Below are 13009 nucleotides of genomic sequence, written 5' to 3'. Positions count from 1 at the left end.
AACTTCTCCATTGTCTGTCCTCCACTATAATTCCCTTTCAGAGGTCCATCACACATCTAAGGAGGTGAACCTGATCATACATGAAACTGTATTGTTTAGCCCAAGGCTTAGTTTGGCATTCTACTGGAAGAGCTATTACAAGGCTTGAGTTACAATGCTTGAAAAACAAATCTCTGAAAGAGGTGACAGTTATCACCATAGAGATCCTATTACATTACTACAGGGGCTATGTCATAAAACCTCGAAGGTACAGTTATGGGGTCAAAATGGTAGCCATATTGGTCAGGGAGAAATACAAAACCTGTAATGGGGTGCGTGCTGGTGGCAGGGAAGTCAGGCGCAGGAGAACGAACTTGGTATAAACGGAGTCGTTTAATAAATGCTCACAAACTCCGAAAACCATCATATACAAAATAATAAAAGTGGGTTCAAAACCCGTCGCACACCAGAACTTGCACATAACATACAATCACCGACAAGGACAATGAGGGGAAACAGAGGGTTAAATACACAACATGTAATTGATGGGATTGGAACCAGGTGTGGAGGAAGACAAGACAAAACCAATGGAAAATGAAAAATCAGCAATGGCTTGAAGGTCGGTGACGTCGACCACGAACGCCGCCCGAACAAGGAGAGACTGACTTCGACGGAAGTCGTGACAAAACCAGTGTAATTAGAATGAATGGCAGTAGAGGCATAGGAGATGGATGTATCAGAAATAGAATTATAATCAACTAAAAATATTGTCATATAATTATAAATACAGTTTATACAGGTTTTATACCAACTGTCTGTATAAATAGCCTCTAAAATATATGTAAACTGACTATAAATGTCTCAGATTTTATTTTCTTGGAAAGTTGTGAGTGCTTTTATGATACAGTATCAGTAGTTGTTGCATTTACAACTTGTCTCAATCCTATCATCAATTGATTTCGGCCAGTGTACGGCTGTGGTTTGACTGCATTCTTTGAATGGAATGTTGGCATATTGGCATTTAATTTGAACAATTAATGGAAAAATTCCTCTAAAACTGGCTGGCTAGCTAGCTAACAAACACACAGTGCAGATAAATTCTACACATTCATTGTTTCACACCATATCTTATCACAGCACTGTCAAACCATAGTTGACCAACTCCCTGACCAAAATGGCTGACCTTTGAACATCCTTAAGATGGTCCATGTCCATTTTAGTATTCTAATTCCTAATTCTATGGTTATCATTTTGACATTCTAATAACCTCATCTCTATAGGTTAAATCAGAACACTGTATTGACAGAGATAGACATCACATGCCACAGTGATAGGAAAATAGGTATTGACAACTTTTTTTCAACATAATAAAATATTATGGTATTGTTAAGCTTGCTTGGGACAATTAACATACTCTTCCAGTGAATTAGTTTCAGAAACATATTGAATTATTTGCTCAGTCATGAATAACTACCTTACTCTGCTAGCTGTAAAGAGTTAACGTTGACTCAGCTGCAGTCAGCCCTGTACAGAGTAAGGTAGTTAAGAGTTAACGTTGACTCAGCTGCAGTCAGCCCTGTACAGAGTAAGGTAGTTAAGAGTTAACGTTGACTCAGCTGCAGTCAGCCCTGTACAGAGTAAGGTGTTTGTTTAAAACTCCTCAGGTGGTGCTATGGTGAAGTGAACCAAAGGTCAACAAGTCTAGTTAGAATTCCAGCACATAGCTAGAGACTGTGACCCTCATATGAGCTTAGACAGAACCCATGTCCTAATGTAAACAACAGTTCGAAATTCTGAAAAACTATTTTTGAAAACAAAAATTCTGTTTCTGAGTGGTTTGTACATTAGACAACAAGCCAAATGAGGCTCTCCAATATGGGCTGGAAGAACAAGCATTCAAATACTGAACGTTACACAGTACTCTCCTCGCATTATCTGATTACTGCACAGATTGTTTTTATTTTTACCATAGACACTGCTAAATCAAAGAGATGGTAAATCCCACATCGGAAAGTTGACTCAATCTCATATGCTAAATGAATCTGAGTTTACATACTGTACACTTACCATGGGAAAGGTCAGAGCAAACCAGGTTAATAAAACAATGATATAACAACATAAGCCCTCCTGGTTATCAAGAGGGCTTCATCTTCCACAGTCGTCCATGTAGAAGCTGTGTACCCCCTAGGATCATGGATATAAGGCAGTGGAAAGTCAATGAGTATTCTTTGAGGGAAGTCAGCTCTGTCTCCAGTGCAGCTCACGTTGGTAAAGCAAAAATAGCATGGGGTCATTGAGGCCTAACATACACATAACTCAGATACTCCAGACCAGACCTGCGTCCATATTCCAGTCACTGTTTGCCTTACTGCCCCTTACTGCCCCTGTTTGCCTTACTGCCCTCTGTTAACGTGCTGACATGGAAGCAAAATCGGAACCTATGCGTCCGTCCTGTCACACACACAGATAGAGGCTAAACCACGCAACAGTACTTCTTCCACCATGATTTAGAAAGCTTCTTCATCTTGTCTGGAGTCCGTTTTTTCAGTCGATGCTGCTGCTGACTATCAGAGTGCTGGATGCTGGCCACGATGGCTGCGTCAAACACCTCTTTGAGGTTCTTCTGGGTGAGTGAGGAGCACTCCATGTATGACAAGGCCCTCATGTCCTCGGCACACTGCTGGGCCTCCTGGGGCTCCACTGGCCTCTCTTTGTACTTGGCCAGCTCAATCAGAACATTAACATCCTCCCGCAGGTCTGACTGGGTGCCCACCAGAACCACCGGCGCCTGCGGGCAGTGCCGGCGAATCTCCGGCACCCATTTCTCTGTTACGTTCTGGAAGGAGGAGGGGCTGACGACACTGAAGCACAGCAGGAAGACATCTGCATTGGTGTAGCAGAGCGGACGCAGCTTGTCAAACTCATCCTGCAGGGAGGAATGGAGAGGAGAGGGGGGTTCATGACACGACATGAAAACAAGCAGAACCGAGAATGGGCAAGCTCAACTCAATAGCCCTCCTTGTGAAAAGGTCTTTGAGTACACTTAGAAAAAAAGGTGCCATCTAGAACCTAAAAGGGTTATTTGGCTGTCCCCATAGGAGAATCCTTTGAAGAACCTTTTATGGTTCCAGGTAGAACCCTTTCCACAGAGGGTTCAACATGGAACCCAAAAGGGTTCTACCTAACACCAAAAAGGGTTCTACCTGGAACCAAAAAGGGTTCTCCTATGGGGACAGCCGAAGAACCCTTCTTTCCAAGAGTGTATAGGGTTGACAAGGGCATCATCATAGCCAAGAGAAGGAAAATCCTGCCCTCATTGGCTATGTCACCATGTGCATGTCTGTAACTAGTGGCGCCTCAGCCTCATGACAAAGTGTCTCTGGCAAGCAGGAACACACAATCTGTGTCTACATCCTGAAAACTCATGACACCTGTATCAGTTTCAGTTAGCGTGACATGCCGTAGTGGTTCTGATTAGGGACAGCTCTTTCAGCGTAGCCTACAGTTGATTTTAATTTCCTCTAATGTTTCTGACTGACATGCAATTTAGTAATGAAGGTATTGTTCATGCCGACCAGCATATAATACACTAGTATGATAGCTAAATTGTAGAGAAAGAGCATTGTTAAATTTCTAGAACATGACTATATTATAGATTTAAATAATTACTCTGAACATAAAATATAAACGCAACATGCAACAATTTCAAAGATTTGACTGAGTTACAGTTCATATGAAGAAATTAGGCCCTAATCTATGGATTTGACATGACTGGAAAGGGGTGCAGCCATGGGTGGGCCTTGGAGGCCATAGGCCAACCAACTAGAAAGCCAGGTCCAGCCAATCAGAATACGTTTTTTTCCCACAAAAGGGCTTTAATAAAGACAGAAATACTCCTGAGCAACCCCCCCCCAAATGATCCTGCAGGCGAAGAAGCTGGATATGGAGGTACTGGGCTGGTGTGGTTACACGTGGTCTGTGGTTGTGAGGCCGGACTGCCAAATTCTCTAAAATGATGGAGGCAGCTTATGGTAGAGAAATTAACATTCAAATATCTGGCAACAGCTCTGGTAGAAATTCCTGCAGTCATCATGCCAATTGCACACTCCCTCAAAACATGAGACATCTGTGGCATTGTGTTGTGTAACAAAACTGCATATGGCCTTTTATTGTCCTTTGCACAAGGTGTACCTGTGTAATGATCATGCTGTTTAATCAGCGTCATGATATGCAACACCTGTCAGGTGGGTGGGTTATCTTGGCAAAGGAGAAATGGTCACTAACAGGGATGCAAACAAATTAGTGCACAAAATTAGACAGAAACAAACTTTTTGTGCACATGGGAAATATCTGGGATTTTTTATTTCAGCACATGAAAACAACACTTTCTATTTTTGTTTAGTATACATAAGACCATGAACCATAGTCCACACTTTGTCTGCCCCTGGAGTGGTGACATCATTTATATCACCAGCAAGAGTCCCTGAGTAGAGTGGTGACATCATTTATATCACCAGCAAGAGCCCCTGAGTGGAGTGGTGACATCATTTACATCACCAGTTAAAGAGCCCCTGAGTGGAGTGGTGACATCATTTACATCACCAGCTAAAGAGCCCCTGAGTGGAGTGGTGACATCATTTATATCACCAGCAAGAGTCCCTGAGTGGAGTGGTGACATCATTTATATCACCAGCAAGAGTCCCTGAGTAGAGTGGTGACATCATTTATATCACCAGTTAAAGAGCCCCTGAGTGGAGTGGTGACATAATTTATATCACCAGCAAGAGTCCCTGAGTGGAGTGGTGACATCATTTACATCACCAGTTAAAGAGCCCCTGAGTGGAGTGGTGACATAATTTACATCACCAGCTAAAGAGCGCCTGAATGGAGCAGTGACATAATTTATATCACCAGCTAAAGAGCACCTGAATGGAGCAGTGACATAATTTATATCACCAGCTAAAGAGCACCTGAATGGAGCAGTGACATAATTTATATCACCAGCTAAAGAGCACCTGAATGGAGCAGTGACATAATTTATATCACCAGCTAAAGAGCACCTGAATGGAGCAGTGACATAATTTATATCACCAGCTAAAGAGCACCTGAATGGAGCAGTGACATAATTTATATCACCAGCTAAAGAGCCCCTGAATGGAGCAGTGACATAATTTATATCACCAGCTAAAGAGCCCCTGAATGGAGCAGTGACATAATTTATATCACCAGCTAAAGAGCCCCTGAATGGAACAGTGACATAATTTACATTACCAGCTAAAGAGCCCCTGAATGGAGCAGTGACATAATTTATATCACCAGCTAAAGAGCCCCTGAATGGAGCAGTGACATAATTTATATCACCAGCTAAATAGCCCCTGAATGGAGCATATCTCCAATACATATAGTTCTATAGGAGGCAAGATAACGGTGGCATTCCACTGAGATTATATTTTGTTGTTAATTGACAAAAGTGCATTCTATCACTCTCTCTCTCATCTGTTTCTCTGATACACCCAGCTTGTGTGTACCCATTGCTTCCTGAGATGTTAATAGTGCATTTCCCTCCTCAGGTGGTAGCAGCAAAGGGTCTCCAGATCATTTCTGATTGGCTGGGAGTTAATTAGCGGTATCAGGAACCCAATGAGGTCAACAACATCCCCAGGAAGAGTAGCTGCTGCTTCAGCAACAGCTAATGGGGATCCCAATAAAATACTAAAACATTGACAGTGAGGGATCCTGTATTTGGTATTCAGACAGTCTGCATGCTTAGTATGCTAAATACATGGACTCAGTTATGCCCAGAGGAGCAGGGTGACATTGAGCATTGAAAAGGTAATAACTATTATTTTGTTGAATTGGCTCAGCCATTATCTCATATTTGTAGCACATCATGGGGTTGGGCGGGCAGGTGGTGCATGTGCTTTCACAATTATTTTGGGCTGTTTCATGAAAGCAAAATATTAATGCAAACGGAAATGTCATCTTGATTATATTTCAATTAAACCAAGGTTTAACTATGTTATAACAAAGTTATAACTATGATATTGCTTGCATTGTCTTGTAAAACATTATTTCAAAACAATTGAAAAGATCATTGGTGTCTACTGAAAAGCCCATCGCCTCAGAGCCTCGCTGCTCTTTCTGCAAAGAGACAAAGCAGAACCCTATGAACCCACAGAGCTCAGCCTCCAGCCAGGGACTCTCTCTGTGTCTAGACAGAACCGCTCTGGATCTCTCTTTGCCTGCGTTCCTGGGCTGTTTTCCACTGCGGACTCTCTCCAGCCTGCTCTGCTCCTCAGAAACAGACCCATCTCACGTTTCCTTTCCAGGCTCAGATTCAATTCATTACACTTATAAGTTTCCTCTCTGTAATCCCCCCAAGCCTGTTACCCCCTCACATGTGGGGAAGACAGTATTTATCTGAGTAAGCTCATTTCTGGTGCAGATTCATGACTGGACAAAAACACTACTGTAGAGCATCAATTTAGACAGACAGATCCCTTATCTTCCCTACACTAGTAGACCATTTGAACCCATTCCGTACATGTAGTTGCCTAGGGGGTTAGAAGACATTTGAGACATTTAGGAACAGCAAAAAGGTCAACTTGTTTATTTTTAATGAATCCTTTACACTTCCAGGATTGTAGCGATCACATGAAACTGTCCTATAGGTGTATTTGAATTACAAACCTGCCCAGCTGTGTCACAAAGCTGCAGTTTCACTGGCTTGCCATCAACTGCCACCACCGCTGAAAGAAAAAAATACAACAAATTATACATTTAAATCAGCCAATTAAACAAAGAATAAATTGGTAACCACAACGCAATTAAATACTGTTAAGGCCAGAATAGTGTTGTTATGGACAAACTATTGAGTATAACAATTACCATAGTGTTCCTGTTGCCAATTTACGGCAGCAGACAGTTGACAGAAGAAAAAAAACTTAGATTGTTGTAAATCAGGCTGAGTTCAAATATAGAATTCATAGAAAACAATACCTGTTTTTCAGGTAACACCTATGCTGTTAAAAGTGCCAGATAAAAACAATTAATTGCATAGCCCAATAGGACGACAACAGGTCCTAATAGTCTACCCGATTTAAAAAGGCACATATTTGTGAAGTTACCTGAAAAATGATCAAAGGCAGTTGGGACATATTTAGTTGGATATCCATTTGTGGTGTAGCTGACAATCAAGCTCGTCTTCCCAACTGCGCCGTCACCGACAAGCACACACTTCACTTTGCGCTCTCCGCCACCGGGCCGACACTTGGAGCCCGAAAACGACACTCTGCTCCGAACCCTCCGAGGAGGAACCGGTGGGACCGCCGCCGACACCGCTACAGGTTTATAATCTCCATCGCCCTGGGGTGGCATCGCCTTGTGGAACTGTCCAGCAACCAGTTAATCCTAGTTATGCCAAACCATTCGTTTCCTAGATTTGACATCAACGGGACTTTCACAAGAACTGTCCCTTATTTTCTGTAGTGTTCCATGGCTGGAAAAAGTGTTGCCTTTCTACAAAGACGATGTAGAGGTCTTGATGTCAATCCCCCATTGTACAGAAATAAATTCCTCAAGCAATAAATCCAATAGGGGAAAATGTTTCCACACCGTATGATTAGAAATGTATTTCCTGAATATTTTCGAAAGTTGTAGTTTGCACTCCACTCACCTACTCAGCCCTATGACTCTAAAAAAAAACCAGCCTTCTATTCGTGAGCAACATGACATCATCAAACACCACTGAGTCAGAAAAAACATTGCACCATTGACCAATAGCAACAAGCAAGCCCCCCGTAGATTGCAAAAATATCCTACTCTGGGGGTAGAATTTGATTATTAGTGTGCAAAAATGTTTTTTTTTTAATGAACTAATTTGTAAGGCTTCGTCTGTTCAATGCTTTCCAATGCTCTACTATTGATGGTTAAATTGTTACATAAATTGGACACAATTCTTACAATTGTATTCCTCAGCCTGTTTGATCTCACCAACAAAACTTCTCTCGGATGAAATGGCTGAGCGGATGGTACAGTAGCTCAAGTCTGCCATCTTGTGGACTGTGACATGAAAGATGCTATATTGAAAATCTCTAAGATCAAATTCGTATTTACAATGACTTTTCAAATCAAATCTAGGAGAAGTGCCATGCTTTAATTCAATATAACTGGTCCCATTCATATAAATAATTTTAATAGTGCTACAAAATAATTCCCCAAAACGAAATTTCTCAAGGGAGAGAAATAGAAACTCAAGTTCCACCGTATGAAGGCTTTATAAAAGTGTAAGAATACAATGAAGGTATCATGGAAGTTTAGATCAGAATAGTTAATAAGGTCTAACACCAGTCGGATATTATTAGATATATGTCTATTCCTCATGAAGCCAGATTGGGTATCTTCTATAATTGAGCCCAACACTGCCTTCATTCTTTTTGCAAATATAGAGGCTAACATTTTGTAGTCGTTATTGAGCAGACAGATTGGACGCCAATGATCGAGAAGCAAATATTTCTTGGGCTTAGGTATTAATGTAATCAGACCTTGAGTCAAACTGGGAGAGCATTATTTGCAATGCTTTTAGAAAAGACCTCCAACAGAAATGGGGCTAACTGTTGATAAAACGTTTGTAAAACTCAGCAGACATACCATCAGTCCCAGGAGACTGATTTTTAAGGTGTTCATTTATTCGATTGATCTCTTCAACTATAATAAGGCCATAACACTGTTCCCTCTCTAGTGTTTTAATTGCAAATAGGCGATATGGCAGGAGCGCGAATTCCACGGAACGTTTGCATCCTAAAAGTACTGTTCCCCTCCGGACATATTTAAAAGCTACAACAGTGACGCACGTTGGAATTTGTTGTGACAGACAACTAACCAGCGATTGAAAGAGTACGATAAAATGAACGTTACTTGGTAAATTAGTCAAATTAACACTATGGCAGAAACAGGGGTTGCTCTTGGCTTTTTGGAAGAGGCCGAAAACTGGCAACTACAGAGTCATCAGTTCCCCAGCAAAGTTGGAGGCAAACCTGCATGGTTGAGTCAGTTGGACATCCCAGGTCTTCCTGAGTTAGAATGTGGGAAATGCCATCTTCCTACCGCATTTCTCATGCAAGTTTACGCTCCAATAACTGGACAGGATAGAAGTTTTCACCGAACTCTTTTTGTATTCTGCTGCAAGACACCAGACTGCTATTCACGAAACGACAGCCGTTGTCTGAAAGGTAAATGGCCGTTAGCAAACTAGCTATTGCATTTCCATCATCATCACACCCATAGTCACATGGTCAGGGAAGGAGAGGGGCACACTAAAAGGCTGGGATTATCCACCGCTCCCACCAGTGTAACGTTAGCTACAGCTGGAGTGGGGTTTGAATTTGCAAACCTGTTAGAGGGCAAGCACATTACCACAGATGGAGCAATTAGCCAGATATTTCACCGATTGGATAAGTGTGAAGCATCCGGTTGGCGTTTCCACTCACTACCAAATATGGTGAGAGGAAGCCCAGTGGTCGGCAGTGGAAGATGGAGCCAGGTGGATTTTGGCCGACATAATGCCAATTTACTCAACGATGAAACGTTTGACGTCAATAGTTTTCTGTTCTCAAAACTATAATCAAACAGTGGACTAAGTTTAGTAGATTTGACCTTTTTCCAAAGTAAAAGTGGTTTAGAAGTAGTGCAAGTTGAGTTATTTTACACGTGCACTTCAGAGTAGGCGTTCCCTAACAGAAAAATGCAAATACATGCTACAACGCACCAATAGGATCTCGCTAGCTCCTGCTTGGCTCTGCCCCCTCTGACTCATTTGCTCCCTTTTAAAATTCCAGGCGACTTAAACAAATCTTTGACACTACCAAAGGTCCAGATCCATTCCTTGGCAAGAGGAAGCTGTTTGGTAGTTGCAAAAAGCTGCTGGGATCCATAGTGAGCTCTCCTTATACAGCTGAGTGTAGTTATGATGTGCAACATTAGTGATTATATTAATCAGAGGCAGGAATATGCCCGATCCACATCAACAGGACTGCAGTAGTCAGCCATTTTAAGTTCCTTGGCGTCCACATCACCAAGGACTTGACATGGACCAACACCACCACTCGTGTCAATATTTCCAAAGGCGGCTGATGAAATTTGGCATGCCACCCCGGGTCCTCTCCAAATACTGCTGCAACATCGAGTGTCCTGACCGGTTACATCACAGCCTGGGACAGGGAATTGCTCTGTCCACGACCTTCCAGCAGGTGGTGAAGACAGCCCAGTACATCACTGGGGCCGTGTTCCCACCCATCAAGGACATCTACTTGAAACAGTGCCAGAGAAAGTCCCACAGCATCATCAAGGACCCCACACACCTCAGCCACGAGCTGTTCATTCCCTTACCATTGGGCATACAGTATTGGAGCATGAGGTCTGATACTAACAGGCTCAGCGACGGTTTATATCTACAAGCCATGAGAGCAGAGTCTGCTGAACACTTGAACTGGACTGACCACCTGCTCTGACTCTGCACACACACCACAATGGCTGCTAGCAAACACTTATTTACTATTGCTAATACTGCACAATTTAAACACTTATCCCCCAATATACATACATATTGGACTATAAAATTGTCCCTTCCTGTATTATACTTATGCTAAAATGTTTATTCTATTGAGACATTTATGTTCATGTTATTTTATTTCTTGTTGCATTGTCCAGAAGGAACCTGCAAGTAAGCGTTTCGTTAGATGGCGTATACCATGTTTATCTTGTACATAAGACTAATAAAACTTGAAACTAATGATGTTCCTCTGCTTTTATTCTGCTCAAGCTGACATTGAGATTACTCTTTTCCAGTATTTCGTAGCCAGTTGCCAAGGAGAAATGACTTTTATCCCTACAATCCTCCATCTGATGAAGACCCCAATTGGACTGAGCGTGACCCGGGCGTCCACAGTTCAGGGGTTAAACTATGCAAGCTCTGTGGCTGTCCTGGTCAAAAAGTTTGCTCTAAATGCCATGCAGTGTCCTACTGCAGCAAAGAACACCAGACCATAGACTGGAAACACTGTCACAAGAAAGAGTGTTGCAAACAAGGTAATTATACTGCTACCATAAACTGTCACACTATTTGTAATAATTATGAAATTTTGTTTTCTGCCCGCCTGAAGATAAAAATTCAACTTTCAATACATGTTTAGTGCCGTCAAGTGCAGTGCCTTCCCCATTTCTGTTCCCCGAGTTGGAACTGGTCACAGAGCCTGAGGAACATCAGAAAGAAGAGTCTAGTCAAACGGTGGGGGATGCACAGAATAATGTGGAATGCTCCTCCTTAGTTGATGGTAAGAAGTTAGACTGCATTGCATTTACATGCCTAGACTTTTCAGATCCATTAAGACACCAAAAGGAGGATGAGAGAAAATGTTGATGTTGGACCCAACCTAAATAGGAGTCTATACATGATTACAATTTCTGTTGTATAAAAGCATACTTTCTATTCCACAGATTTGGCTGAGACAGAACTTGAAAACATGGCCATGCATGAAACCGAAGATGGCAAAGTGTTCCAGAAGTTTAAACGGAGGATTGCATCAGAGCCACATCAGGTAACATAACTCTTCAAGCAGAATCCTCAGACATGAAGAGCATCAGAATTACTCAAATATATATTTGGCCATCATGTAGATAACTCTGAAATTAATATTTTTAAATGTTTCACTTGAAACAAATCGCTTGTGGACAACAGACGCACATAATTTAGGATGGTATCGTAGCTTCTGTCAAGACAGATGCAAAGACTCCTATTTTTTTCTGTTACTGATCATTTGGACAAATCACAATATTGCAGGTATTCACAGCTTTCGAATTTCATAAGGGGAGGTGACATTCGGCGAATGCTCTGGCTGAGTTTCCATTTTGCCGGGTGGAGACTTATTAGTATATTTTCATACATCTCCCTCAGAACTTAATCGAGTATCTGATTAAATTATTTTAGTTCTGGGTTACCTAAATTACTGAAGACCATAATATTGTGTTACTGTAGGTTTTGCGATATTTCAGAGATGGCTCTCCTCTTTGGGTTTCGTCTGAACATGTTCCTGTGGAGAAGGGCATCCCGCATTGCTCATGTGGTTCCAGGCGTATCTTTGAATTTCAGGTATTTGCAACAGAAACAGTTTCTATTAAACAAATTCAGGTAGGTCCCTCAATTTCTTTGTTTAGATCCTAGAGTAAATGTTTTGCAGTGGTCTGCGACTAATGAATACACCCCTTAAGCCTAATCTTGGACTAAACCACACTTTCAGTGGAGATCTTTGATCCAGGACAGAACTTAATCTGGGTCCGGAAAACCAGACCTTAATGTTTCAACGTAAGGCTCGCTGTTTAAATGACAATGTGCTGATAGTGTTTTGCATCGCAACAGGTCATGCCCCAGCTACTGAATGATCTGAAAGTGGACAGCACTGATGCCAGTATAGACTGGGGAACCTTGGCTGTCTACACATGTGCTGACAGCTGTGACCAAGGCAACAAGTACTCTTCTGAATTCATCTGGAAACAAGATTTCACAGAACAGAAATAATTGTATTAAAATCCAAATGTACCTAGTTAAGAAAATATTTAGTGGGGTTTTTGCATAGTTATACTGTACCTTTGTCTCAGTGGCTATTTCCTTTCCTAGAGAAACTACGCATAAACAGCCACAATCTGTTCCAAATCGCTCATACATTTTGTTTTGAGGAATCTTACTTCAGGTTGTTACATTCTTACTTTATCACCATAAGCAAAAAACATGTCATTTGTTTTGCCATAGGACTAATAGTTTGCATAGCTTCAACTGGTTGAAAAACATTTCTGTAATGCAATGTCATTTTTTGAGCATTAAAGCTCAAATTAAAACACATGTTAATGTCATGTGACATTGTGAGTCCATTCATTACTGGTCATGCTATCTCAAATCCATGTACAGTCATTCCCTAGATTGTTGTAAATCTTGCCATACCCTGAAGACAAAGCTTTTTAAACTAAAGGAGAGAGATCA

At 41.6% G+C, this 13009-nt stretch overlaps 2 protein-coding genes across 2 annotated transcripts; one reads left to right on the top strand and one right to left on the bottom strand.

The window, feature by feature from the left end:
* Positions 1 to 834: 834 nt before the first annotated feature.
* Positions 835 to 8692, bottom strand: LOC112259866 (rho-related GTP-binding protein RhoU). Its single transcript, XM_024434540.2, has 3 exons — positions 7107 to 8692; positions 6670 to 6728; positions 835 to 2905 (listed from the first exon to the last, which is right to left on the bottom strand). The coding sequence occupies exons 1-3, from the start codon at positions 7354 to 7356 to the stop codon at positions 2453 to 2455; spliced, it is 762 nt and encodes a 253-aa protein (XP_024290308.1). The 5' UTR covers positions 7357 to 8692; the 3' UTR covers positions 835 to 2452.
* A 102-nt stretch (positions 8693 to 8794) lies between these two features.
* Positions 8795 to 12882, top strand: pdcd2 (programmed cell death 2). Its single transcript, XM_024434424.2, has 6 exons — positions 8795 to 9209; positions 10825 to 11064; positions 11169 to 11309; positions 11473 to 11573; positions 12011 to 12124; positions 12392 to 12882. The coding sequence occupies exons 1-6, from the start codon at positions 8921 to 8923 to the stop codon at positions 12548 to 12550; spliced, it is 1044 nt and encodes a 347-aa protein (XP_024290192.1). The 5' UTR covers positions 8795 to 8920; the 3' UTR covers positions 12551 to 12882.
* The last annotated feature ends 127 nt before the right edge of the window (positions 12883 to 13009 follow it).

The sequence above is a fragment of the Oncorhynchus tshawytscha genome, linkage group LG01 (assembly GCF_018296145.1).
Source record: "Oncorhynchus tshawytscha isolate Ot180627B linkage group LG01, Otsh_v2.0, whole genome shotgun sequence".
Taxonomy (NCBI): domain Eukaryota; kingdom Metazoa; phylum Chordata; class Actinopteri; order Salmoniformes; family Salmonidae; genus Oncorhynchus; species Oncorhynchus tshawytscha.
Note: the sequence above shows the minus strand (reverse complement) of the source record. Positions and strands in the feature narration are given on the sequence as shown.

Bases quoted from the DNA above. Each gene is read 5' to 3' on its own strand.
- LOC112259866 (XM_024434540.2), bottom strand. From the start codon at position 7,356: ATGCCACCCCAGGGCGATGGAGATTATAAACCTGTAGCGGTGTCGGCG. The intron at 6,729-7,106 runs GTAACTTCACAA...TTTTTCTTTCAG, and splicing joins TGCCTTTGATCATTTTTCAG to CGGTGGTGGCAGTTGATGGC. The intron at 2,906-6,669 runs GTTTGTAATTCA...TCCTCCCTGCAG, and splicing joins TTTGTGACACAGCTGGGCAG to GATGAGTTTGACAAGCTGCG.
- pdcd2 (XM_024434424.2), top strand. From the start codon at position 8,921: ATGGCAGAAACAGGGGTTGCTCTTGGCTTTTTGGAAGAGGCCGAAAAC. The intron at 9,210-10,824 runs GTAAATGGCCGT...ACTCTTTTCCAG, and splicing joins CGACAGCCGTTGTCTGAAAG to TATTTCGTAGCCAGTTGCCA. The intron at 11,574-12,010 runs GTAACATAACTC...GTGTTACTGTAG, and splicing joins TTGCATCAGAGCCACATCAG to GTTTTGCGATATTTCAGAGA.